At 39.2% G+C, this 27,600-nt stretch overlaps 2 protein-coding genes and 1 long non-coding RNA gene across 11 annotated transcripts in view; 2 read left to right on the forward strand and 1 right to left on the reverse strand.

Moving 5' to 3' along the window:
• LOC110827940 (proton-coupled amino acid transporter-like protein acs) lies at positions 1 to 25,192 on the forward strand. 4 transcript variants are annotated; one of them, XM_087361081.1, is made up of 10 exons: positions 1 to 152; positions 6,425 to 6,516; positions 12,205 to 12,312; positions 13,141 to 13,291; positions 17,665 to 17,789; positions 18,885 to 18,969; positions 19,892 to 20,164; positions 22,009 to 22,187; positions 24,428 to 24,600; positions 24,853 to 25,192. In XM_087361081.1, the coding sequence occupies exons 2-10, from the start codon at positions 6,431 to 6,433 to the stop codon at positions 25,089 to 25,091; spliced, it is 1,419 nt and encodes a 472-aa protein (XP_087217207.1). In that variant the 5' UTR covers positions 1 to 152; positions 6,425 to 6,430; the 3' UTR covers positions 25,092 to 25,192. The 4 variants fall into 4 exon arrangements, with proteins under 4 accessions (XP_087217207.1, XP_087217199.1, XP_087217215.1 ...); XM_087361073.1 differs by lacking the exons at positions 1 to 152; positions 6,425 to 6,516 and adding an exon at positions 11,577 to 11,989; XM_087361089.1 differs by lacking the exons at positions 1 to 152; positions 6,425 to 6,516 and adding an exon at positions 11,579 to 12,061.
• The window catches only part of LOC147874885 (uncharacterized), an 8,811-nt gene continuing 4,349 nt past the window's right edge, over positions 23,139 to 27,600 (reverse strand). Inside the window, exon 2 of the long non-coding RNA XR_015538764.1 lies at positions 23,139 to 26,343. This is a non-coding gene — a long non-coding RNA (uncharacterized LOC147874885). The remainder of the gene's footprint in view (positions 26,344 to 27,600) is intronic.
• ClC-c (chloride channel protein 3) overlaps positions 26,169 to 27,600 on the forward strand; it is a 41,840-nt gene continuing 40,408 nt past the window's right edge. For 4 of the 6 annotated variants that reach the window (XM_087360997.1, XM_087361013.1, XM_087361016.1 and 1 more), the window contains exons 1-2: positions 26,340 to 26,694; positions 27,132 to 27,210. The gene's annotated coding sequence lies outside the window, so the exon portion shown is untranslated. Of the gene's footprint in view, positions 26,303 to 26,339; positions 26,799 to 27,131; positions 27,211 to 27,600 lie in introns of those variants that run through there. The other 2 variants (XM_087361007.1, XM_087361003.1) reach the window with 2 other exon arrangements.

Consider the following 27,600-nt stretch of genomic DNA (forward strand, 5'->3'; position numbering starts at 1 on the left):
GTTGTGCGAGAAACCAGTGTTGTTCTGGCGGTGGTCCAGCGAGGATCGTCTAGCGGATTCGTGCGTGCTTTTAAAGCTTTCAGTCTGTGTAGTGGTAAAAGGAAAACATTAAAAACGGGGTTGAAGACTCTGTTGCAGCAAACTACTAAAAGGTAGTCGTGTGCTTTCAGTTTTTATGCAGAATTTATTTACTATATTTTATTGTAATGTTCATTTTCGTTACACTTTTATCTGTGGTAAATTAAATGTTTTTTTGGGGGGGGGGACGAGCATAAGCGTATTATTTATATACTTGAAAAAAAAAATTGGAGAAATATTTTTCCCCGCTATATTGAATAAAGACTACCAATTGCCGTATGTATTTGGAACAGTGAAATTTATTTTTCAACGTCTACGTTTCGAGGATAAGGAACGTGCGAAACAAAAACCAAGGATAACCTATCGGACGGTGACATTTGTTTTGAAACTTAACTGAAATTCAGCAAGATTTTATCTTAAATGCTAACAGTTCCTTTATTCAGCTATAGATTTAAAATAGACTGAGATGTGTCGCACATTAAGAACATAAATCTCAAGGAAAGACATTGCTAAAGAAAACAGGTTTTGAGTATGTTACCAGTTTAAACTCGCCCGTGATAGCTCTTGCAGGAAAATTCTGTAGCATAATGTTGACCTTCACTGTGGGAAGCGTACCAGGAACCAGTGTGTAGTCATAACTAACTAACTAACTAGATGTCTTACCGAAGCCGAATGTTCATCCCCGAATTAAGCAAAGCTCTGTCCTGGGCCAACAAAATCCAGTCTCCTTCAACTCCTATCTCCCATAGATCTCGCCAGAGATTATCCTCCCATCTACGTCTAGGTCTCCCCAGAGGTCTCTTTCCCTCAGGCTTCCCAAATAGTGGACCCAACCAACCAGATGGCTTACCGAACCCGAAGGTTCATCACCGAATTAACCAAAGCCCTGTCCTGGGCCAACAAAATCCAGTCTCCTTCAACTCCTATCTCCCATAGATCCGGCCTGAGATTATCCTCCCATCTACGTCTAGGTCTCCCCAGAGGTCTCTTTCCCTCAGGCTTCCCAAATAGTGGACCCAACCAACCAGATGGCTTACCGAACCCGAAGGTTCATCACCGAATTAACCAAAGCTCTGTCCTGGGCCAACAAAATCCAGTCTCCTTCAACTCCTATCTCCCATAGATCCGGCCTGAGATTATCCTCCCATCTACGTCTAGGTCTCCCCAGAGGTCTCTTTCCCTCAGGCTTCCCAAATAGTGGACCCAACCAACTAGATGGCTTACGGAACCCGAAGGTTCATCACCGAATTAACCAAAGCTCTGTCCTGGGCCAACAAAATCCATTCTCCTTCAACTCCTATCTCCCATAGATCCCGCCAGAGATTATCCTCCCATCTACGTCTAAGTCTTCCCAGAGGTCTCTTCCCCTCGGGCTTCCCAACCAATACCCGATGCACGCCTCTTGTCCCATCCATCCTGACAGTTTTCTTTTGTTTTCCCCAGTCGCTTACCGGAATAGTACCTTTAAATTCGTCAAGAAAGCTTCCTCGTCGGTCTTTACTAGGTGGCCTTCGATGGCGATGATCCCGTGTCAGGCATTAACCGCTTAAGTCGATCAGAATCGTTAGTCTGCCATTCATCGAATAATATGCATTTGTTGTATGAACAGAGGAATTCGTGCTGTGCGAAGACATATTGTCGCAGGGAAGTCAAAATATTTTTGAGATTCGTGTGTGAGAAAAGTCTCCTGACTTTTGGGCTGTTTTAAAATGCATAGAACTTTTCAACAGTGTTAATAGGTTCTTCAGAAACTTTTAAAACAGAGTGATATTTTAAAAGGCTGTGTGTGTGTTAATCTTTATTTCCAAGTTATTTTAATTTATAATATTGTCCCAAGAGATTTGTATTTTCTTATGTTTTCAAACCATTCGTAGTTAATACTGATCCAGATTTTGGCCGCAAAATATTGTATATTTATTCTGAGACAAAATTTTCTTGCTGTTTTTTTTTTTATAAATCGCTTTGCTGTTTGTTGTAATGAAGTTAGAATATACTAAATTAACTCTGTCAGTAAATAGAAGATACGTCACATTCGTTCATGGTAACACGTTTTACATCAAAAATAACATGTCTAATCATATACGAGGTGCGATCGGAAAGTTTCAAGACTGCGCGTATAAAAACCCGTACACTTATCTCAGGTATTAAATTCATCCATCACCCTCGAAGTAGTTCCCCTGGGAGTGAACACAACGATCCCAGCGCCGCTGCCAAGCCTGGAAGCATCCCTGGAAATCTTTCTTTGTCAGCCTGTCAAGCACCATCTGCGATTCTGCCTGAATCTCTTCTATCGTCTCAAATCTCCTTCCCTTTAGCTGAATTTTCATCTTTGGGAAGAGGAAGAAGTCACACGGAGCTTAGAAAGGAAGTTGGGGTCGGTTCTTGCAAGATCTTTGAGCTCCTGACAAACGAGAAGTCGATTCTGCTTCTGGTCCTCAGACAGGATGCGTCGCATGTGGAGTTCTTCCTTTAGAATCAGCTGACAGGTCCCATAGCCTATCCCAACAATGTCGCACAAGTCGTTGATGGTACGACGTCGATCTTGGTGAATGGCCTGCCGAATCTTCGTAACATTTTCGGGCGTTGTGCTCGAACGCTCGTCATCATCGACAGAGGTTCGGCCATTTTTAAAACGTGAATGCCACACAAAAGTTTGTGCACGACCCATTGTGGACTCCCCAAACGCTTGCTTTAGCATTTCATAGGTTTCCGTAGCCGTTTTGGCGAGTCTTTGGCAAGAGATTCAGGCAGAATCGCAGATGGTGCTTGACAGGCTGACAAAGAAAGATTTCCAGGGATGCTTCCAGGCTTGGCAGCGGCGCTGGGATCGTTGTGTTCACTCCCAGGGGAACTACTTCGAGGGTGATGGATGAATTTAATACCTGAGATAAGTGTACGGGTTTTTATACGCACAGTCTTGAGACTTTCCGATCGCACCTCGTACATTATGTATAGAATTGGCGTGAAATTCTTGTGCCATTTGTGATATGAATTGTTTTGATTCAAGATTCTGTTCGTGCTGTTTTTGCAACAACAACAACAACAACAGTGCCCGAAGAATGGCGAAACGTATCATAAACTAGGCCTAGAATCCGTGTTTGTCTAATGACCTCAGCTCATATTGCGTCGAATGTCAGGATGTTAGTTAATAATTAGTTTTAAAAACCCGTGAAATGAAACGTCCGTGGCTTAGTTGAAGGTACTATCTCGGTATTTGCTTGTAGGGACTGAGAAAATCCACGAAAGGTATTAGTTAGAATAGGCGATCCCCGGGCCAAGATTTGAACCCAAGACCTACTGAATATGAAACAAGCGTAGCGATGTTTAAAAATGCGGTTACTGAGTGACAAAGTTGATGTTGTTATGACTGGAAAAAGTTTTATCAGGTATCTGAAATGAGCTTAAAAAGCATTTATGACCTTATATGAAGTATCCTGGGGTACCGGGTTCGATTCCCGGCGGTGCCCGAATTTATAACTTGTGTTGGGCAAGGCCGTGGTCTAGGCACCACGGAGTTTTCCTCCGTGGCATCCCAACAATTACTCCATTCACACACAGAAGAAGGCAATGGCAAACCACTTCTGGATCATCTGCCAAGAACGTATATGAACAGGTCCCAGTCCGAGAAAAGGATGGAAGGATCCTGTTAATATGGACCTGTCGTCAGACAGAACACTAAATAAAAATAATAAATGAAGTAATCGTTAGAATTTTCCGATTTGAATGTAAATTGATCGTGATTGATGATTTTTTCGTAAAAATTCTCCAAAAATTAAGTCCTTTTGAAATGGGTTATCCGTTTTTAGAGTTGATTCGTGGTAGTGGAAGATGATCACCCTCTACGTCACGTGAGCTATATACGCACGTGTCTTCATTTCCCGCCGTGGTTACGAAAGACAGACCAATTTCCTCCTTCGTACTGAGAAGTGTGTAAATTTGACGAAGATTAATTCACTTTGCGGTCGTATTTTGCGTCATGTCTATTCGAGTATTTGACTTACCAAAGCATAATTCGATCTGCAAGATTTTAAACTTTCAAGGCGAATAAACGTCTACTCAATGCTGATTTCGAAACCAACTTTTTGGAGACCCGAGTCTCCAAAACTTCATATTCTGACCTGTTTTATATTGATGTGAAATTTGGTCTGTAATATATAAAATGAATGCTGAGAATATCTTGAGGTGGGCGAGCGAATTAGAAATCTCTAATGAATGTTTCATAATGAGAAGACAGGTGTAATAAATAGTATACATGAAAGGAAATTAGAAACACCTGACAAATGTTCTTTTGGTAAACAGGAATTGATAATTTGATATACGTAGCCATGGATCGGACGATGGTGTTAAAATTGATCTAATATAAAAATGAGTGTGAGGATGTCTTCCGAAGGCAGGTGTTTATATGCACTGTGATAAACCGAATAATTCTACAAAAACAGTGTGCTTACAGACCTTGAAATTAATAATTGATAAATACAATTATCCTGTGTTATTGTTTTCATGTGTTAGCGGTATTGGCACACAGATGCAACCTCGGGCTCTGTCCCTTACATGTGCCACAGTTGTGGTTAATAAACAAAATTGTGTGTTCATAAACTGAAACAACGTCAGTGGCATTTACTATGTGCATCTCTCCTTTTACGAAAGGTATATAATCCTTGAAAGCCGTTTGCAAATAAACATTAATTATTGGTTCATATTTCGGTGTAATGCGATAACTTATGTACATACATAACATACATTTTCGTAAGATAGTGTAATTGCGTCTTATTGTGAATATTATAACAATTATTTATTTTAATCCGTCTGATCACAATATAATTGTTATTTAAAATTTCTTATAATTAAGATAATAAAATATCATTCATGTTCCATATCGATTGATCGATTTACATAATAAAATATCATTCATGTTCAATATCGATTGATCGATTTACATAATAAAATATCATTCATGTTCAATATCGATTGATCGATTTACATGTAAATCGATCAATCGATTACATATTTAATATTACATAAATATTTTATTATCTTAATTATAAGAAATTTTAAATAAAAATTATATTGTGATCAGACGGATTAAAATAAATAATTGTTATACATATTCGTATATCAAATCTAAAACTTCTTGACGATGGTGAAGAGTCAATTGAATAAAAATTTCCTTGGGTATTATCCATCGTCTAGTAAATATAAAACGTAAAAAACGACGTTTCGGAGATGGAACTCTATCTCCGTCTTCAGGTTCCTACACAGTTGGGCCCACTAGATAAAGAGTCCCATCTCCGAAACGTCGTTTTACGTTTTATATTTACTAGACTATGGATAATATCCAAGGAAATTTTTATTCAATACATATTCGTGTTTATGTATTTAATTTTTCCCTGAACGGTAATTGCTAATTGTATCAAACATGCAGCTTAGTTTCATGATAATTATTTAAACATTGTTAGAGAAACGACCAATTAAATTTTCTTCGTTTTTGTAAATTAGGCCTCCTGGTCTGTTCCAATTTAATATTAACTTGTGAAACTATGAATCTTTTAGACATTGGACTCCACGGACGGGGGGATTTGTCCATCGCATGACGTCCTCTGTCTGCACAGGACAACTCAGCACACAAAGACGTAGATTATGATACGAGTGGGTTGGACATCAGGATTTCAATCTTGGAGCGATCTAAGATTGCGAGTCTTAAACAGTAATGGTCGATTCCGTTGTATATAATACAGAGAGCACAAAATCAAATTTCAGATTTAGAAGCTAACCTATGAAATGTTTATTTTGAGAATCGCTTTAAATCATGAAGGTAATCAGCGCGACACAATGTCTATTGTTTGATCTTATCGAAGATTCTTTAGTCTTGCAGACGCACTTAAGTTAATATCATAAGACGATAAAAAATTCAATAGATAAAATTCTTGTGATTCCCGGTCCTACTTCGACGCGACGCGACGCAACAGAACAGAACTGGATCTAATTCAGGATCCTGGCTTCCAAATGATTTTTCCAGCCACAGGCTGATACTCCAAAATACAGTCAAAATAGATCAAAATTTTTAAGCGTAATATAATGATGCTTTATATTCACCGCTAAATATTTTGGGTGTTGCACTGTGTCCAAAATCGTTTCGGAGGATGTAATGATTCCTTCTTCAGGAAATGTATTTCCATCTTTTTGCACAGTTCAACAACAGTTATCAGTTTTCTCATGTATTCGGAAATAAATTGGAAGAAACATGAAAATGATTGCATTAGTGAAGTTCGGCACAAGAAACTTTGTGACAAGGGGGCTCAGTCCTGTGTCATGTGCCAGTGACTAAATGAGACGTTTTTGTTTATAGATTAAAATGGGCAAGACGAACGTGCCAGTGGAAAGATACGAAAGGGACAGTCACACAGAGATGACGCATGTGGATCCCACGTCGTCGTTAAGGTAGGTCTGTGGCTGAAATTTGTTTTTTTACAATCCGAAAAATAAATATTTTATTGATTTTGGGCTGAGATTTAACCTTGCTTTTTACGTATCTTTTTACGAAAATGAAACTAATTAACGTTTCCAGGTTCTTCTTAATCTACAGTCTAAACCTGATCCTCATTTAACCTCTCACAGGATTGTCAACGGAGAATATTGTTCAGTTATGTGCTTATTTTGATTCTATTGGTCTAGCGGTTAGAACGCTGGCCTTGTAATCCTGGGGTCTCGGGTTCGATTCCCGGCGGTGCCCGAATTTATAACTTGTGTTGGGCAAGGCCGTGGTCTAGGCAACACGGAGTTTTCCTCCGTGGCATCCCAACAATTACTCCATTCACACACAGAAGAAGGCAATGGCAAACCACTTCTGGATCATCTGCCAAGAACGTATATGAACAGGTCCCAGTCCGAGAAAAGGATGGAAGGATCCTGTTCATATGGACCTGTCGTCAGACAGAACACTAAATAATAATAAGATGAGGTGGTCCAGCGGTTAGAACGCTGGCCTTGTAATCCTGGGGTCTCGGGTTCGAATTTATAACTTGTGTTGGGCAAGGCCGTGGTCTAGGCAACACGGAGTTTTCCTCCGTGGCATCCCAACAATTACTCCATTCACACACAGAAGAAGGCAATGGCAAACCACTTCTGGATGATCTGCCAAGAACGTATATGAACAGGTCCCAGTCCGAGAAGAGAAAAGGATGGAAGGATCCTGTTCATATGGACCTGTCGTCAGACAGAACACTAAATAAATAAAATAAAAATCCCGTATTATCTTAACTTGTGACCTACATTTCCCTAGTATCACTCTTCAAAATGTATTATGATTCTAAGATTACGTTGTAACCAAGAAATATTTTTTCTATATTTTGCCAAAGTGGTTATCGTATTGAGGTTATCCCCGTCTCTTCAATAATTCAATCTGAAAACCTTTGATTGGTTCTGAAGTCTTACTGAGGTGTATGACGTCCCCAGCAAATTTCTATCTCTTCAGGTGGTAATTGTACGATATATATACAAAGCCAAAAAAATCATCCTGTTACACACCATGCAGGCGCTTGGGGGGGAGAGGTGGTATAGCTCCTACTCATTTTCAACCTCGGCACTAGATGGGGGTGAGTGGTCAGCATCACGCATCGGCCGTGTTTTACCCCAGGGAAAGACCCAGGTACCCTTTGGATAGGAGGCTGGCTTGACCCCAGAACCGGTTTCGACGAAGAGGCTAGAGGAAAAATTTAAACCTGGGGCTTCCAAGTACCAAGCACTCGTGCTGGAAGGATAAAGTAACACCCCGCAGAACGGCGTAATTATAATAATAATATTATTATTATTAAGTGTTCTGTCTTACGACAGGTCCATTGCTCTGCCCAAAAAGAGCTCTCCAGTTGTCCCTATTCTCGGCTTCTCGCTTTAATTCCTGGAAATATACAGGAAAGTAAATAAATGTGTCATGTGTCGACTCGTCCCACTGTCACGATACAAGGAATTGTATAGCGTTCAGGCACTGGTTTGCAGTTTTCATTCGTTTTGAGAATTACTTCGAAATCAAATCTAAAAATTCTTGACGATGGTGAAGAGTCAATTGAATAAAAATTTTCTTGGATATTATCCATCGTCTAGTAAATATAAAACGACGTTTCGGAGATGGGACTCTATCTCCGTCTTCAGGTTCCTACACATCTCCGAAACGTCGTTTTACGTTTTATATTTACTAGACGATGGATAATATCCAAGGAAAAAGTCCGGAGATAGGGATTAGCTCTATCTAGTGGGCCCAACTGTGTAGGAACCTGAAGACGGAGATAGAGTCCCATCTCCGAAACGTCGTTTTACGTTTTATATTTACTAGACGATGGATAATATCCAAGGAAATAGTCCGGAGATAGGGATTAGCTCTATCTAGTGGGCCCAACTGTGTATGAACCTGAAGACGGAGATAGAGTCCCATCTCCGAAACGTCGTTTTTACGTTTTATATTTACTAGACGATGGATAATATCCAAGAAAGGTCCGGAGATAGGGATTAGCTCTATCTAGTGGGCCCAACTGTGTAGGAACCTGAAGACGGAGATAGAGTCCCATCTCCGAAACGTCGTTTTACGTTTTATATTTACTAGACGATGGATAATATCCAAGAAAGGTCCGGAGATAGGGATTAGCTCTATCTAGTGGGCCCAACTGTGTAGGAACCTGAAGACGGACATAGAGTCCCATCTCCGAAACGTCGTTTTACGTTTTATATTTACTAGACGATGGATAATATCCAAGGAAATTTTTATTCTACTTCGAAATGTTTAAATATTCTGGGTATGTTCGTCTAGGTACGAAATGTTAGAATCCTGTGCAGTAACACTGGTTTTAAGTCGTATGAAATGCATCGTATAAAATTTCGGCGAAATCGTTGTTACATTAATAAAAATCTGTTTTAAAAATTTCAACCGCTGATACGGATAGAGAAGCGTTACACAACTTTTCTCATACTAAACTAGACTAAAACGGTATTAATTTAAAACCACGTGACCGACGTCTTGTCAGTTTATAATGTGGGCGAAGTACATCCTGAAACAATGTTTTAACCCAAATGGAAATTTTCTGCTATGACGTCACTCCCATATGTTCACCTTCACGCTTGGTTACAAATGTGGCAGTCTTTTGTTATTTCCTTTTTGCTATGATGCTTATGAAGACATGATTGTGATTGTGGAGGAGATTAAATTTCCCCTCTGTTTATATACCACATAATGGGTAAAGACAGACTAATCCGGAAGACGTTCGAATCGTGTACTTTTCCACTACAATTCTACAGAGACATTTTTATGACGTTTCGTGAACCAGTGTCTTATAACTGAGCGGATATATTCATGAGAGAGATATTTAACCAATGTCAGTTCCAATAAAATTATCAGATTGAACTATGTTATTGACAGCTGATGGAATACAGACTCTGTTAATAAGTAAACAAACGCATGCAAAAGACGATTTGAGATTTGTAATATTTTTAGTGGAAATTAATGAACTTCAGACGTTATTTGTAGCTTAAAAATGATTATCACTTCACATGCTACGAGAATCCATTTTAAATCGGTTCTTATTCGCTGTATATCATCACGATGTGGCGTTAGTTAAAAGACACGTGTCCCACCGTCTCTTGATATTTTAAGCTAGAAATATAATGTGTTTCTGCTGATCGTTGAAATGGGCCTATTTCAAGGTAATGAGAGTTTATAATTTGTGTATTTATATAGTTATTTCTTTGTCAGGCGGGATCTATGGGAGATAGGAGTCGAAGGAGACTGGATTTTGTTGGCCCAGGACAGAGCTTTGGTTAATTCGGTGATGAACCTTCGGGTTCCCTAAGCCATCTGGTTGGTTGGGTCCACTATTTGGGAAGCCTGAGGGGAAGAGACCTCTGGAGAGACCTAGACGTAGATGGGAGGATAATCTCAGGTGGGATCTATGGGAGATAGGAGTTGAAGGAGACTGGATTTTGTTGGCCCAGGACAGGGTCTGGTGAAGGGCTTTGGTTAATTCGGTGATGAACCTTCGGGTTCGGTAAGCCATCTAGTTGGTTGGGTCCACTATTTGGGAAGCCTGAGGGAAAGATACCGCTGGGGAGACCTAGACGTAGATGGGAGGATAATCTCAGGTGGGATCTATGGGAGATAGGAGTCGAAGGAGACTGGATTTTGTTGGCCCAGGACAGGGTCTGGTGAAGGGCTTTGGTTAATTCGGTGATGAACCTTCGGGTTCGGTAAGCCATCTAGTTGGTTGGGTCCACTATTTGGGAAGCCTGAGGGGAAGAGACCGCTGGGGAGACCTAGACGTAGATGGGAGGATAATCTCAGGCGGGATCTATGGGAGATAGGAGTTGAAGGAGACTGGATTTTGTTGGCCCAGGACAGGGTCTGGTGAAGGGCTTTGGTTAATTCGGTGATGAACCTTCGGGTTCGGTAAGCCATCTAGTTGGTTGGGTCCACTATTTGGGAAGCCTGAGGGGAAGAGACCGCTGGGGAGACCTAGACGTAGATGGGAGGATAATCTCAGGCGGGATCTATGGGAGATAGGAGTCGAAGGAGACTGGATTTTGTTGGCCCAGGACAGGGTCTGGTGGAGGGCTTTGTTTAATTCGGTGATGAACCTTCGGGTTCGGTAAGCCATCTAGTTGGTTGGGTCCACTATTTGGGAAGCCTGAGGGGAAGAGACCTCTGGAGAGACCTAGACGTAGATGGGAGGATAATCTCAGGTGGGATCTATGGGAGATAGGAGTTGAAGGAGACTGGATTTTGTTGGCCCAGGACAGGGTCTGGTGAAGGGCTTTGGTTAATTCGGTGATGAACCTTCGGGTTCGGTAAGCCATCTAGTTGGTTGGGTCCACTATTTGGGAAGCCTGAGGGGAAGAGACCGCTGGGGAGACCTAGACGTAGATGGGAGGATAATCTCAGGCGGGATCTATGGGAGATAGGAGTCGAAGGAGACTGGATTTTGTTGGCCCAGGACAGGGTCTGGTGGAGGGCTTTGTTTAATTCGGTGATGAACCTTCGGGTTCGGTAAGCCATCTAGTTAGTTAGTTAGTTAGTTAGTTAGTTTAGTTATTTCTTGGGATCATGAACTCTGGTGGAAGGGTCGGATTATCCTATCGTCAAGTCTGAAATAAAACATAAAGAGTTCACTTCACAATTGCGCTGTTTATAAAACTATAAACAGGACACTAAACTACTGTTATCCAGACAATATCCTAATAGGACTTGGGGAAATCACAAAACACTCCGTAATGTTAACGGGTTTTAAGGTCGCCGTTCGAAGAGAGTGAAAGGGATGGATATGACTTAAAATGGCGACAGGACCTCTGACTCATTCTGTTGGTAGGCATATACCAAAAGTCACAATCCAAAGTTTAAAGGTAAATATTTAGTTGGCGTGACAGAGGAATTTCAATTTGTCGTGCCGAGTGGCAACACTGGACTCATCTTACTGTAAAATGTCGGTGATTCGTTGCTTTGTAATCAGCTGTTTGTGTAAGAAGCATTATGCCGTTTCTAACATTTCAGTGTGTGTGTGTGTGTGTGTGTGTGTTTATTGTTTCATATTATTTTCGAAATCAGTGTCTGGTGCACTTTCCTGTTGTTACTTTACCAAATAAAATCAGCAACGCCTCTGTTCGCAGTGTTTCTACGTATTGATATGTTGAAACGGACTGAGTTTTGCCTACAACAGCACGGCAGATACTTTCGTTGAGTGTTTTAATTATAGCTTTAATAAGTAATTATTATCTAATATGTATAATAAACGTAACCACGTTGAACTGTGAGTTGCATAACTTTTGGGACTCCCATGTTTTGGCCTCGTGTCCAGTTACAGAATGGCGTGGAAGATGTTTTGGTACTTTTTATATCAGTCGCTGTTATTTCAACGCTATCTTGTGCCATCAGGTTTAGGTAAAAGTTTTGACTTGAAACTATAGACATCCGTTGTCTCTTGGCTTCGGTATACGACAGCATCAAACATGTGCAAGTATTTTATTTTTATTTTTTTAAAAAAAACATTTTGTTGATTTGACAATTTTTTTTGGAGTATACTGAAATATACTTATGATGTTTCTCAGTGCTCTTGTGTGTTTAATTTCATTAGTTTATTTTGAAATGTTTTGTAGTAACGTGACGTCATCAAAATGCAACATTCTCTCTGTGGAAGATGGTAAAGGTGCCCTGGGTCCTCCCCATATGGTTGAAGGCTATGGCAGAGTTCAACACCCCACTTCGTAAGTGCCGTCAAAATTCTTCCATGTTGCCTCAGTGTTGTTCCTTCAGAACTTGCTTGACACTTTCTTGCAATGATAAAATAGTTTCATTGTAAAATACGAACGTATTTGTATAAAAACACAAGCTCGTACTGGTAACTAATCTATATTGTTCTAACATATTTTGTTGTCTTATTTTATAATAGCATTCAAATCAACACTTTGACTCCGTAACTTAAGGTGGAGTGTCTCTGTGGCCGTGAGAACATTAAAATTCTATACTTGATTTAAAAATGTATTCTCTATACTATAAAACCTGTATTCTAATAAATTCTGAGATAAGAAAATTGTCCACCGACGTGAGGAAACATGGCAGATATCTGAGAATTTTATATATTTGTAGTTTCCGTCATGCTTCAAGGTAACAGAGACGAACGGCTGAGCCCGGACGAGTGTAGTAAGGTCATAACTCAAGGCGTAGCAAAGCTTACAACTTGTGACTTGGAGCCTTAGAGATTTCGTGCAATACGGGCGCGGAAAGAGGGGGGGGGGGGAGTTTAAGTCCTTCCGTGACCTTGAATCATTCAATTTCGTGACAGAGCTTCTTGGAATTCTGTGCCTTTCCTCACGAAGTGGCATCTCGTCTCCTTTCCAGCGTTACCTTCCTGGACTAAGCTGGAGCTGTACCATCTTTAAAGGCGTTGCTGATTGCAAAATGCGAATTTCCGTTCTACATTTGTTGTTTCTTGAACTGTTTTTTTTTTGTTATATCCATTTGTGAAAATGTTGCCGTGCTCACGTTTCAGTCAGATAATAATGACTGTCCTTGCTTCGTGGCCCTACACGAAGGTTTCTAGAGACGCTTATACACCTCTTGAAAGGGAACATCGGCTCGGGGTTGTACGCCATGGGGGACGCGTTCCGCAACGCAGGTCTCATCGCAGGGCCAGTTGTCTCGCTTCTTCTATCGATCATCTGTGTCTACTGTCAGCATATGTTGGTAAGCATTCGCTATCAAGATCTCCAGCGGGACCGATCACCGAATGAACATAAATAAATCGCGGTGTACAAGCAGCGAAGGACGTGCGTATGTGTCGCAATCTTTGGGTATAAGATAGAATTACATAGAATGCTTCTAAAATACATGGTATTACTTTAGGGACGAAAAAGGGTTATGTAAATGTGGCTTCGTCATTGAATTGTAGCCCATTTTATTTTAGAATGAGAAGGAAAAGAATGTTAACCCATACAGAGGAAAATGTTTGTTTTACAAACAGCTTATTGCAACAGATTGGCCAAATAGACGGCAAGTTGAACTTCTAGCCTGGACACCAAGACTTTCTTAACTACAAACGTAGATGAGAGGCTCCACTATATTTTATTCTAAAAATATGTCCACTGTTACCTTTCTAGATTGTAAAGGCAATGCGATTTTTTAAGGAAACAGCGTTGTTACAATCACCTCGATCTCAAGCACCAATGAATTTTAACTGATCGATTCTGAGATGATAATATTGCGTCATATTGTGATGATTATAATTGTTTAATTTTAACCGTCTAATCACAATAAAATATTTTATTAAATATTAAAATATCAAAATAATATTACTACAATTAACATTTAAAATATTTAAAATATATTAAAATGATGCTCTTTCTATCGAAATGTTCGATTTACAGTTAGAGAATCATCTTTTTCATTCTGCTGTTTTCCAGCGTATGAATACCGCTGATCCGCGAAAGTAAAACAGCACAATTTATTTTTTCGTTTTTCAATGTTAGGCGTGCTAACCCCGTTAACAAGAACGTCCCACTCCTGAAGAAGGTAGTTGCTAATCTAATCGAAATCCTGTGAGCAGTTTTTGGAAAAGTGAGAGAACGGGATCTGCCCACTATGAATTTAATTATTTGGTCTGTAAAAGAATCGCTTAAGGACAGATTATTAAGGCTTTGACCGGGTTGTTCTTTTGTTAAATCTTATGTGGTACCGCCTGATTCGACTTCTAATGGTTAAGTGAAGTGTTTTCTTCGCGGTACGGTCTGGATTCGTAAATATTATGAAGACGAGCTTCGGCTTCAAAGGGTTAACCAGCTGATTTTCGTAATGGTGAGGTGTAGTGTTTTCTTCGCGGTACGGACTGAATTCATAAATAATATTCAGACGATCTTCGGCTTCAAAGGGTTAATAAGCCTACATTCCAATTAATCAAAAAAACCACTTCCAAGTTCAAAGCATTAGATGAACGGACATGACATGACTACGGATGAAACAAGTCAAATCTGTTGGCAGTTGACTTGCGTGATGTGGGATGTGCCGTTAACACCTTATATTTGTGCGGGCTGTGTGGCAATTAGACTATTGTCTTGTCCTTGAATCTTGACATTTATAGTTTCCGGTTACATCACACGGCCATATACGAATATCCCACGTCCGAAATTTCGTCTGATTCATTGTCACTTTCCATATTTAAAGGCTCGAACGTCCATTTTATGTCCAACACTTTGGTATGCGTCCCCAAATGAATAAAGTCAGAGGTTAACGTTAGGAAACGAATTGCTGGCGTCCTTGCCGAGCGCGACATTACCTGTGAACAATATTCCAAGTTCATCAACAAAGTTCCATTGTAACAGGTGTGCCATAACCTACAAATTTTACATACATTTGTAAATGAAACTTTACTAACCGTCCCTGACAGTTATTGTAGGCTATAAATTCTCATCAGTCTACTGTTTCATAACACTTAAAACTAATTTCGATCCCAAGTTATTAATATCTTTATTTATATTCTTAATTAAATATATATTTTCACAATATGACGCAACTATACCATCTTAAAAATATTTTAATGTTTACGTGTTTATGTTGGAGACTAGAAAACGGAATATTTTTGAACAGTTGTGTAGCAATAATTTAACCTGACCTTAATTTTGAGACACTTCTGCTGTTTTGATTACCAAATATTGGCTAAGTCGTGGCCTTGTCCTATTTTCTTTTCATTTTGTGAAATGTTCTGACGAAATTCTTCACGTTACTGCGATGCTACGTAAATAGTCCAATCATAACAAATACAATTGGAAGTTAATAGTCTTGCCCTCGTCAGCACAATTTAAAAAGGCAGCCGAGGTAAGAGGATGACTCCCGGTAACAACAGTTGTCGCCCAAGATTCTCGCTACACCGAACAATACTGGGACTTCAACGAAATGAAAAAGAAATTGTAGGCTGAGTGAAGGTCCTCCCTGAATATGTTTTGTTATGGGGTTAAATTAAAGAATGAAAAATGGATTGATTTTGTAGAATCCACGGCACCATTAATTAATTTGTAGATAATTTAAAGACGCTCTGTCGGCTGCATATATTACCTTCTAACTTACAGCGTTGGATTAAATGGATTACGTGGTGAAGATACTAATTAATCCATTTTGTGACGCTCCGATAGTGAAAAATGTTCCGGTTCGCTGTTCTAGACCGCCCAGGCTCCACTGTGACCCCAGTTGTTTCCCTACCGCCAATGAGATTAAAAAGGCCATTACGAATGTTGAATAGGCAAGAGTTTTGGACAAATTGTCGTGGCCAATTTACATTAATATATTGGTGGGAAATGAATATAAATTAATTCACGTTCGGTGGCTGACTTACTGAGTTTTAATAATATTCATTTAAAGACCAGTGGTAATTATATGCACAGTCTGCTTTAAGAATTAAATTATGGGTTCGTGTAGTTGTCAGTGAAGCGAGGATTATTCGTTAAACAGCCTCAACAAATTGGTATTTGTAATTGTGAGTGCCTTCTTTGCAGTAGGGACTGAATTCTTTAGTATTGTGTAGAATAGATTCGGATAATTTATTCATAACGCAATAAATCCTTGAGAGTTTGTTTCCTTCACGCAATGCGTGTGTTCCTTGACCCCGTACAAGACAGGAGAATGAAGCAGGTGACTTCATGGTCGCTTGAATCAGATAAACTTCGGTTTAATACCTTGACCTAAACACTGACAACCTAGCAATTCTGGAAGTCATAAATAATCCTTGATTGATTCGTGAAGATTACTTATCACAATACGGCTATTAGATTAACTGCATTGCCTCATATTTAGATTTAGGAAATAGTCAAAGGTAAATCTAATTCTTTAACATCAGAAGATTTCTGTATTCTGCGATATTTCTCAGTGTAGTCCGGTAGATATTTGTGGATGTTTTAGAGGTCCTTACTGCCTCCATCATCAGGTCGATATTATGGTTTCGTTTTATCATAATTAAAAACAAAGACAATATGAAAAGCACTTAAATACAGTAAGAGACAGGATTCTTGAGTCAGTATAATGACGACGTTGCTGGTTGGACGACAGGAGTTCAGTTCTTAGCAGCTCAAGATATTTTTCATCACATCTGGGACCAACCCAGCCTGATGTCCAGTGGATATCGAGGTTATTTGCTCTGGGAGAAAGGTTTGAAGGGTCGAGTTAACTACCAGCCTCCATCTAGTACCGAGGTTACTAATGTGTGAAGGTTTATCTCCATTTCGTGGTGCGTGATTCAGCACCAGGGACTTTTACATTTACGTGAACACAGTACGACTATAATCCTTTCTTTAAACAAAATGCGCTACAGATGCGTAATGGACAACACAACCTCTCCTTGTCTCTGAAACTTCTGACCGGATTTAAATTAAATTTCGTATTGAAATCTACACTAAACGTTATCAGGGTGATTTTGTCTTGGTACCTATCGGTTAAATTCAACCCCGCTGGAGGATAAACCGAAATCAAATAGCCATCTTTATTTTATTTTTAAAAAGGGGTCGTCGTACAAATCGTTGGTTTGACTGTATAACATAGCATGTTAAATTATGTTTATTATAAACCTACATCACGGTCTGTCCGCATATTACAACTCGTGAACCTCCGAACAGATTTTATATTGTGAATTCTATAGGCCTATTACCATACCGAAGCGTAGTAATGGACGCATTGCATGAAGACCTATTTTCATTCTTGTTGCCTGCAAATCGATCGTAACTCGCTAGTTATTTGTCAGAGAGTAAAGTATTTCGAATTAAAGTTAATCCTGCCGTATAGAGAAAAATGAGACACGTTTTATACTCGGTGCACTTTCTACCCACGTAAACGTGTCGACTCTGCCCTTTCGGGTTATTTGTAAGCACACATTAAAATGTCACATTCTCGAATTGAAAATGTATACATTGACAGTGTAAACGCACAAGAACTGTTACACCATGTGTTTAAGTTTCCTAAATTGTATTGTGTGATGTGCATTCAAGGTGACCTAACGCCAAGAGTCTGTTCTCTTCTGATACGTGAAACGAGTTCACCATGGAAACAGTTATGTCTAAGGTTTTATTCAATTCTTTCAGCTTACTGGAGCCAAAGAGCTGCAGAAAAGAACGGGAAGTCCAGTTCTCCCAACATTTGCGGAGACAGTAGAATTATCCTTCAAAGCAGGGCCTCCACAACTACGAAAATGGGCAAAAACAGTGAGGTGAGACCTTGGAGTATTGCTAATTACGTCAGGTTTTTTGTTCTGTGATATAGATTCTTTGTATTACTTTGCAGCGTTTGGTTTGAGGATTTTGTAGTTGTGTAATTGAGGCTCAGAAAGCAGTTCCATTTCTCTAAAATAAAATTCGCTTAATTGAATTTCTGAAGGAATTTTATCTTTTTAACCCACAAAATTCGGAATTGAGGTTAGGAGAGCAGGTAGTCCCTTTTATTTAAAATAAGCGAAGTTGAGGCTCAGGAGCTATTCCTTCTCTATTTTTGTACTTTGTGGAATTGAGGCACGTCTTTTTTTTCTTTAAACGCAGCGATGAAGCACGACCAGCAGACAGAGAAGCTTCAGGTTAATATATCTGACAGAACATACAAAACAAATACCTTGGTTATCTGCTCAGAGTCCAATTTTTCTGTTGCCTGTGGAATATGAAACTCAAGAAAGATTTTTCTGCACTGTTCCAGGAAAAGGAAAATGATAACTTACAACATATCCATATGGTGTTCAAAAAAATATGTGTGAGACAATTTTCTCTTCCAAACTGTGTAAGTTGAAAGAAACGTAGATTCTTTATCCGCCCGTTAATTGAAATTTACTGAACATTAGCTGCACATTCCTCTGCAATATGATCAGAAGAAATTTGCTTTAGTAAATTCAGAATGGCCAACAATTAAAATCATTATTTTTAGCTGCCTCTTCCACGAAAGGCACTTAAAGATGTTCTTAGCTTGTAACGTTATCCACATGATCCCTCCGTGTTCTCTAAATTATAAGGTCTGGAATAAATAAAAGGAATACCAGTTACAAAAAGTTGTTGAATCTGTGACATCCATGGGATTTTTAATATTCTAAAAAATGTTTAACAGAGTGTTAATCTAAATAGGAAATTCGTCAGATAAGTGTTTGTCTGTAAAGACTTCTCTGGGTCTTATTTAAGCATGTTTTAAGTAGCATAACTAATTTCATGTGTAAACCAAATTCAATGAGTCATAGGCATATTTTGTACCTCTAGTACCATTTTTTACATTACTGTTGCTTGCATGAGATTCTCTGTTCAGTCATTGTTAATACTTCTTGTTGCAGATTGTGGATCAACATCTTCCTATGCGTAACCCAAATGGGCTTTTGCTGTGTATACTTCGTTTTTATCTCTGATAATGTGAAGAAGGTAAATCAGCTTTTTTGTAAGTTAATTTTCTGGTGGAGCGGGTGAATGTTTTATTGCTTGGGATAAATTACAGATTTAAAGCTTGAGATATGTGTTTGAAATTGGAGAAACTTGCAGTCATTCTTACCAATTCAGTTGTTCACTACTTGACAATTAAGATGGCTGTGTTTTAGGTTGTAGCACCTTGGCTCTGCCATAAGGGTGACTCATCACCCTGATGATAAAGTCAGCAAGGACCTCTGAAACTTTGGTAAACTTCTGCCAGACTACACAGTATTACAAACCAGAAGACAGCCATCTTTCTACACTTCTTCTTCTTTAGAACTATGGCCCTTTAAGTGTAGCCTTGGCTTCTCTTGCGATCGATGCCCAGTCTACCCTATTCTGTGCTTTTCTTCTCCAGCCTCTTATTGCCCACCTGTTTAAGATCAGATTCCACGTCTTTGACCCACCGGAGTTTCGGTCTTCCTTTTTTTAATTTACCAGGAGGTTTACTATTGATGATCATCTTACGTCCTCTATCGTCACTCATTCGGAGTATGTGTCCAAGCCATTCTATCCTTTCTGCCTTTATTACAGCTACAATATCTCAGCTTTTGATCAGCTTCTCCAGCTTGATATTCATAAGTCATTGCCACATATTGGACCAAAAATCTGCCTTAAAATTTTCGTTTCCCAGGACATAAGCACATCTTTCTACTCACTGGCATAAAAACCCCAAATCCTTCTTAAGCAGGACAATTGACTACTAACGGGACAGAACAGTTGTCTTCTAAGGGAAAACCTGAAAAGGTTTATTTCAAGGAAGTTTGAGATTAGCAGTGTCGACTTCAGGCAATAAATCTCAAAGAAATTGTTTGTATCGAAACCGATAATACTCGCGTCTCAGAAACTTACCTGATGCGTTACTGTTTGGTTACAGGTGATGGACCATTACAATGTGGAGCTGGACATTCACATCCACATGCTGATCCTCCTCTTACCCATCATGCTCTCATGTTGGATCCGAGACCTCAAGTACCTCGTGCCTGTATCTCTGTTTGCCAATGTTTTCATGACAGTTGGTATTGCTGTCACATTGTACTATATCAGCCAGGAACTCCCGACACCTTCCACGAGGGACTACATTGCACCGTGGTCAAAGATTCCTCTCTTCTTTGGCACTGCCATCTATGCTTTTGAAGGCATTGGATTGGTACGTAAAGTAAAAGTAAAGTTTGTCCCGCTACATGCCGTAAAGGCGCTTGGGGGGAGCGGAGGTATAGCTCCTCTCTTCCTTGACCTCGGCACTAGATGGGGTGAGTGGTCAGCATCACGCCTCGGCTGGCTTTACCACCGGGAAAGGACCCCCGGTACCCATTGTAGAGAAGGCTGGGCGGGCCCCAGAGCCGGTCTGGACGCAGAGGCTAGAGGAAAAATCCTCCGCTCCCATATAGGGTTCAAACCCCAATCGTCCATCCCGTAGCTAGTGACTATACTGACTGAGCTATCCCGTATGGTATGTAAAGTATTAAAACAAAATATGGTCATTCTGAATCTGGTATGCAAGCTTTTAAGTATGACGTAATGGAAGTGGTGAATACTAAATCTGTGTAATAAGGTTTATTTGTGTATTCCTGATATGTAATGGAATTTAGCATTTTGTGGGCGATTTTTTTATCTTATGTAGTGAAACAGTTACTATTCATTGGTCCCGCACAGAAATGATTTACACAAATTGGGCAATTCTGAGGATCATGTATTTTTCTTATTTGTGAAACATTAAATATATTCTACACATAAATAGCAGATATAACTTAGAAAAAAGGCTTTTAGCTTCAATTGATGAATTCACACAAAAATTCTAATTTGCTTATATATATAATTCTGAACAAAGCTGAAGAAAACCAATTTCATCCCATCAGTAAGTTAAATTTTGTACTTTTTTTTAATGTTTTATATTCTTCATTATTATCTTGACATATTAAACATGCTTCACAGTATACAGTTTGGTAGAATGGAAGCAGAATGAATTTTTTTCACTTTTCAAGGTCAACGCTCATCCAAATGCTACTTACAGATTTGCTTCTTACCTGAAGGGAAACAACATATCTTCATCACAAAGATCAGTTGGTTTATGTTGTTTAAGGAGATGACTGTTTCTTGTTTTCAAAATCATACAAAATATCGTCCATGAACAAAAATACAGAGTTATGGGTTATTAAAGCAGATGGTACTCACAGTTAACCACTTGGTTTTAGTGGCGTAAGTGGGAGGAAGTTCACTGATTTGTCATGATCATTTAGTAAAGGGTGAATGGGTTCTTCAACATTCAAAATTAAATTTTAAGAAATATTATTGATGCCTATCTTCAAGATAATTTATTTTTAAAATGTGTCTCAATTTGTAACATATTTTGTTAAATTATTTTAAGAAATCGTGTACCATTCTATGCAGTATGAGACGCAGAAAATATTAAATGTGCAACATTAGTCTGAGACAAGTACGTGTTGAATGCAGGACATGACGACAGTACAATTTAAATTTGAAGGGTGTCACTGATATAGTTAAAATGTGTATAAAACATATTAATGACTGACAGCCTATTAATTTAATTTTAATAATTTAATTCAACAGGAGTAGCAAGGGAGAGAATACTTTGTACATTACACAAACCAGTATAATGTAGTACGACTTTAACAAATGTCAAAGGAATATTATTATAATCTATAATAATATAAACAGTTTTCTGTTAATGTGCGAGTAGTTGTAATGCACAAGTTATATTGAAGTACTTTGTGTTTATTTAATAATCTAAAATGTAGCTTTGTTAATTTTTGTTATTTTTACCTGTCTTTGAAAATATTTTACAGCTAATCTTACCAAAAACTGTATAACTGGCGAGAAACCGAACCCTGGTTACTAGAAATCTTGCTTTAATAACTGCTCATGTACTGAGAGTGGTATAAACATTCAAGAAACATGGTTAATGAACAGCTTCACAGTATAAGCCAAGATCTGCCATTACAAGCGCTCTTGTTTATGTGTGTCTGAGTACAGGTGCTGCCCCTGCAGAGTGAAATGAAACAACATGATCAGTTCACAAGACCATTTGGTGTTCTCAACATCGGTATGACCATTGTGACATGCTTAATTGTAACAGTCGGGTTTCTTGGTTACCTCAAGTATGGAGACAGCGTAGAAGGAAGCCTCACTCTCAACTTGCCACAAGAAGACATGTAAGTTGTGAAGTCTAAAAATGATGATGATTTCCGTCTTCTGGGTTGTTGCGCTGTGTAGTCTGGTTGATGTTAACCAACGTTTCAGAGGTCATACTGCCTCCGTCATCAGGGCGATTCTTAGTATGAAGATTTCTGTCTTCTGGGTTGTTGCGCTGTGTAGTCTGGTCGATGTTAGCCAACGTTTCGGAGGTCATACTGCCTCCGTCATCAGGGCGATTCTTAGTATGAAGATTTCTGTCTTCTGGGTTGTTGCGCTGTGTAGTCTGGTCGATGTTAACCAACGTTTCAGAGGTTATACTGCCTCCGTCATCAGGGCGATGAGTATGAAGATTTCTGTCTTCTGGGTTGTTGCGCTGTGTAGTCTGGTCGATGTCAACCAACGTTTCAGAGGTCATACTGCCTCCGTCATCAGAGCGATTCATCGCCCTGATGACGGAGGCAGTATGACCTCCGAAACGTTGGTTAATATCGACCAGACTACACAGCGCAACAACCCAGAAGACGGAAATCTTCATACTCACCGCTGTGAGAACCTCAAGTCTAAAAATGATCATTGGCCAAGATTGTTGATCACTGGTTGTTTTATGGTCCTCTTAGTTGTGGGAAAGAAAATGTGGATATTCCAGTCAATTTGCAGATGGCGTATCACACTCAACAGAGTTTTATTAACTCCAGCCGCAAAACATTAGTTATGTATTCAAACATAAATGTGAAGTTTGTTTGATGTTCGGTAAAATAGAATTCTGAGTGTCATTCTGCTACTCCCTGCAGAAATAACTAATGCCCAGGACAGTTACTCAACAATATTTTGACATTTTCTGTACACACAACTTCATTTTATTGCTTTTAATTTTCATTAAATATTATACACTTTTGCACCATGTTCCATCAATAAGATAAATTCTAGAACTGATTTAATTTGAAATGACAATTGTCACATTTACCTGCTAATGTTCTACTTTTTTTTTTTTGCAATTTTTCGTTTATTTTAAGATTATAGTATCACCTGCATTAATTAAACATTTTAGATTTTTTTTAATTTATTTGTAATTGTCATATTTTTTCTTGTAGATATCTTGATTTATGTTGTCAATTTCTGTTATAAAACTCTTAAGTTCTGACAGCGTGTTAAGGAGATTAGTGATTCATTATGACAATGGATCATATTTGGTTCCAGTCCAGGCCAGATCACATACACTGGATACTGGGAACGACCCGTTCTTCAAGTGCCTGAGCACTGCGGGTCCCAACTTTTTCATTGGCTTTGATCTATAGACATTCGGTAGGACTCCTTGGACGACGGATCGGCCCGTCGCAATGCCTCTACCTGTACACAGGACAGCACAACACAGAAAAACGCGGACAAACATCCATGGCTTGAGTGGGATTCGAACCCACGGTCCCAGCGACCAAGCGACACAAGGCCCGCGCCTCAGACCGCGAGGCCACTGCGGACCCCCACATATAAACTACATTTGTTATACAGGATATACACAAAAGAATGGTGCGGTTTCAAAAGTTAATAAAAAATTTATTTCTCGCCTTACACGGGCACAACATACACCGTCAGCGGCGGCAACTGTCCAAGTTTCTCATGCGTTAATTACAATCCTTCAATGTGTGCACCCTGGGTCACACGACGCACATCCACACGGTAATCAAACTCATCCCAGACCTGGTGTAGCATGTCCGCTGTAATGGCCTGCAGTGCAGTGGGCAATGGTGGTACATAAACGCTGTCTTTAACGAACCCCTCAAAGAAAGAAATCGCACGGTGTAAGTTCTGGCGAACGGAGTGGCCAAGAGAGAAGGTTGTCGTCTCCGTTTGCAGCAGCATGTCCGATCCAGCGCCGTGGAAGAACACGATTGAGAAGCACTCGTACATTCCTGTGAAAATGGGGGGGAGCTCCGTCCAGTTGTAGAATGTAATCGTCATAATTGGTATTCAGTTGGGGTAACAACCAGCTTTCCAACATATCCAAAAATGAGTCGCCAGTCACAGTTGCACCATTCTTTTGTGTATACCCTGTATACTGTTTATTTGTTATTGTTTTTATTTTCACCTTGGTCTTACAATGAATTTCCTCTACACTGTCTGCATTTCTTGGGTCACTTCTTTGTACTGTATTTATATTCGATCAGTTTGTTTGTATCTTACCACATTTATCAGCAAACCTATATTCAAATCTCAATTGATAAATTGTGGAAGATCTGTCATGGAACGTTTTTCCCTCCAGTCTGGCCCAAGCAGTGCAGTTGACCATCTCTGTGGGTGTCCTGTTCTCCTATGCTCTGCAGATGTATGTTCCCATAGAGATCCTCTGGCCTCGCATTCAGAGGAGATGGGGCCCCTTCAAATACAGCTCCCTAATTGAAATCATCTTCCGTAGCTCTCTGGTTCTCATAACATGTAAGTATGTTATATTTACTTTAGGATTTTATGACATTATATCAGCTTCTTGGTTTGTTTAGTGTCAGATTACATCTGACAGCGTGATTAGGAATAATGAATAGAGAGGTATGTAAGAGTCATACTTGATATTTAAGGTTAGGGGCAGTATCTTGAGCCCCAAAGATATAGTTCCTACCTTTCAAAATTCAATGTTGCAGTTATTCTTGATGAAGCAAATCCAGATCTTATTATCTCTGTGTGTTGATGCAGTTATTCTAGCAGAAGTAATTCCACACTTCAGTCTGTTCATCTCTCTGGTGGGTGCCGTCAGTAGCACTGCGCTGGCCCTGTTCTTCCCGGCTATCATGGACATAGCTACACATTGGGAGTCTGGGCTGGGCCCTTTCAAATGGGTGCTGTGGAAGGATGGTTTCTTCATCTTGATTGGCGTCATCGGATTTATCACAGGCACTTACGCAAGTGTGGAGGCTATTGTTCAGAAACTTTGACCGACGGATTTATTGCATTTTATTTACAAATTTTATCTATTTACAAATAAACTTTATTGCTTGTAAGTTATATTGAAGTAAATTTATTTTACAAAATGTGATTTTATAAGACCATCATTTCTCTTCCCAAAACCTTATATTCTCCCACTTCATATATAACAAATATTGGAGATATTTATATAAAAAAATGAGGTTATTGATGCAGTTGGTTGTCCAACATGGTTGCCACTTCCTTCAACAAAGATTATGAAATGGTTCCTTAAAATAAATCATCATTGCTTATTTCTGTGCCCTTCTTAGTTTATCATTTACATGCATATTGTAGACATGAGATTTTAAAGTTCTCATGGTGTTAAAAATGTTTGGTTGTGGTCTCTGTCATCTTTTACAGTGTTCCCAATATTTTAGAGGAACATATTACCTCTGCGTTTGGCATTGGGTTGTGATTCAATGTAGTTTTCAGATGATATCTACATTTCAAAGAAATGTATCACCTTCAGCAACTCTGAAACTTCATTGACCACCTACAAGACTACATTTCAACACAGCAATCAAATCCTATCCCACATTACGTAAGACATAACCTATGAATTTTAATAAAGCAGGAAACAAAATATATCTTACTTTGGTGAATTACATATTACAAGTTTGAACCCATGTGCATGTGCCTAAGAATCTCCCTCCCTCTGTACGCCTCTGAGTAGTGAAACGGACAACGTAACTTTTATAGTATGGAAAGTGAATATCATGAAGGACTCTGATAAGTCGTAGCGTATCCGAACGAAGGCCAGTGGTTATCTAGCCTTTGAATGGTAGTATCGCACGAATAATTGCGTTTCTCGCCACATAGCCATTCTCCTTGGCTGAGAAATAAGAAAACAGGTTGTTGATTCCAAAGTAGCGTAGCTAGGTGATGACAAGAAGAGATTCGCTACGACGTTTGTTGATCGTTTCTTGTTCCGTGAATTCGTGAGGACCGATGTCGCTGTGTTTTTCCTTCTTTCTTTAATCATTCGAACTATTCGAACCCACCCTACAGGCTATAGTCTGAGGTAATCATAGCGTCGTCATATAAACCACAGACAAATTGATACTTCCGCTTTAGTTTAACTTAATTTCTTACTGAAACTCTGTGCTAACCGGTTCATGTTTTCGCCTGCATAGAATTTCCTTCAGTACACACACGGGGATGAGTGCGTCAGTCACTTGAAGTAAGTGCCGGTGCGTTTGTTGGTTATATTGGTCTCCCGCGCTGTAAACAACAGGATTTTATAGTGAATATCTTGCGTAATTGTGGTTGTCAACGTTTTATCATCACTATTCCTTTAAAGTTTTTATTACTAAAACCAAATGAAGCGTAATTTTGAATGCAGAGTGAGAAAACGAATAAAGTGAGAGTTTAGTAAACAACTTGCCCTTGTAACAAAATTGCCTGATTGTTTTGCAAAACAGTGTCATAGTGAGGCGAGTTCGTGGTGGTGCGTTAATGTTAGTAATTTTAGTGTTGTCAAAGAGGGGCACAGACTGCTGATTCTGTAAACAACAATTAAATTATCCCAATATATGGGTATGAATCAGATGCATTCAGAGTCCCTCTGAACTGGTCAGTATATCAGATTATATTTTAGTTAAATGTTGTGGATGTTAGATATCAATTTCCATTCTCAGTCCTCATACAACAATTTACAATAAACTACTTTTCCGCAGGTACGTTAATGACATTAAATAAAAAAGTGCCTAAGTGAAATTTATTTATAATAAATTATGAATCAAAATTGGAATCGTCGGTATATCTTTGCATCATTCGGCCAATACCTACATAGTGTAATAGAGTGTAGTATTATTCTCTAGTAAGTTAAAACTTTGATAAGTAAGATGTGTTCTGCATTTTGGGGGGGGGAGGGGGGGGACTTAATGGAAATTAGGGCCAGTGGCCTCCAAAATTTTCTGTTTTATCGTGTGATGTTCAAGTGCTTCTCGCCAGTAATCGTTTTGTTACAAAATACGGAAACATTTGACGATCTTTAATTTTCTACGCAGGATCTGTATTAACGTGTGCATACTGCCGTTCGGGACATGCTGTGTCTATAAGGAATTTGTGTCAGAACATATAAATCAGGTAAGTTCTTTGTTCAAACATTAAATAGCAATGTATATATATAACAAATGTTCCGTCACACATAATAATATAATGGGGCACACCTGGGATAGATGAGAATTTTTTTTTTAAAATTTTAGATTGAAAACCAGAAATAAGACGACTGGCGAAACTATTCGTATATTACAATATAATATTAAAATGGGTCTTGAAGAAATAGGACGTGGATTGAATTCATCTGGCACAGGGGTAACTCCAGTGCGTGGTTATTGTGAACTAGGGAAAATAACTTCATTCTTAGGAGTCTTTTGGGATGTAGAGCCGGTCAGGATGGTTGGTGATGTAGGCAGCAAGGACCTCTGTAACGTCAGTAAACATCTACCACACTACACGGCGCTACAACCCAGAAGA

This window comes from Zootermopsis nevadensis, unplaced genomic scaffold, assembly GCF_977971745.1.
Source record: "Zootermopsis nevadensis isolate Lab colony 2312 unplaced genomic scaffold, Znev_1.0 Znev_ptg000003l, whole genome shotgun sequence".
NCBI lineage: Eukaryota > Metazoa > Arthropoda > Insecta > Blattodea > Termopsidae > Zootermopsis > Zootermopsis nevadensis.

Excerpts from the sequence above, each read along its gene's own strand:
- LOC110827940 (XM_087361073.1), top strand. The coding sequence starts at position 11,886 with ATGTTTTGGCCTCGTGTCCAGTTACAGAATGGCGTGGAAGATGTTTTG. Across the intron at positions 17,790-18,884 it reads AAATGGGCAAAAACAGTGAG|ATTGTGGATCAACATCTTCC; the intron begins GTGAGACCTTGG and ends TTCTTGTTGCAG. Across the intron at positions 22,188-24,427 it reads AACTTGCCACAAGAAGACAT|TCTGGCCCAAGCAGTGCAGT; the intron begins GTAAGTTGTGAA and ends TTTTCCCTCCAG.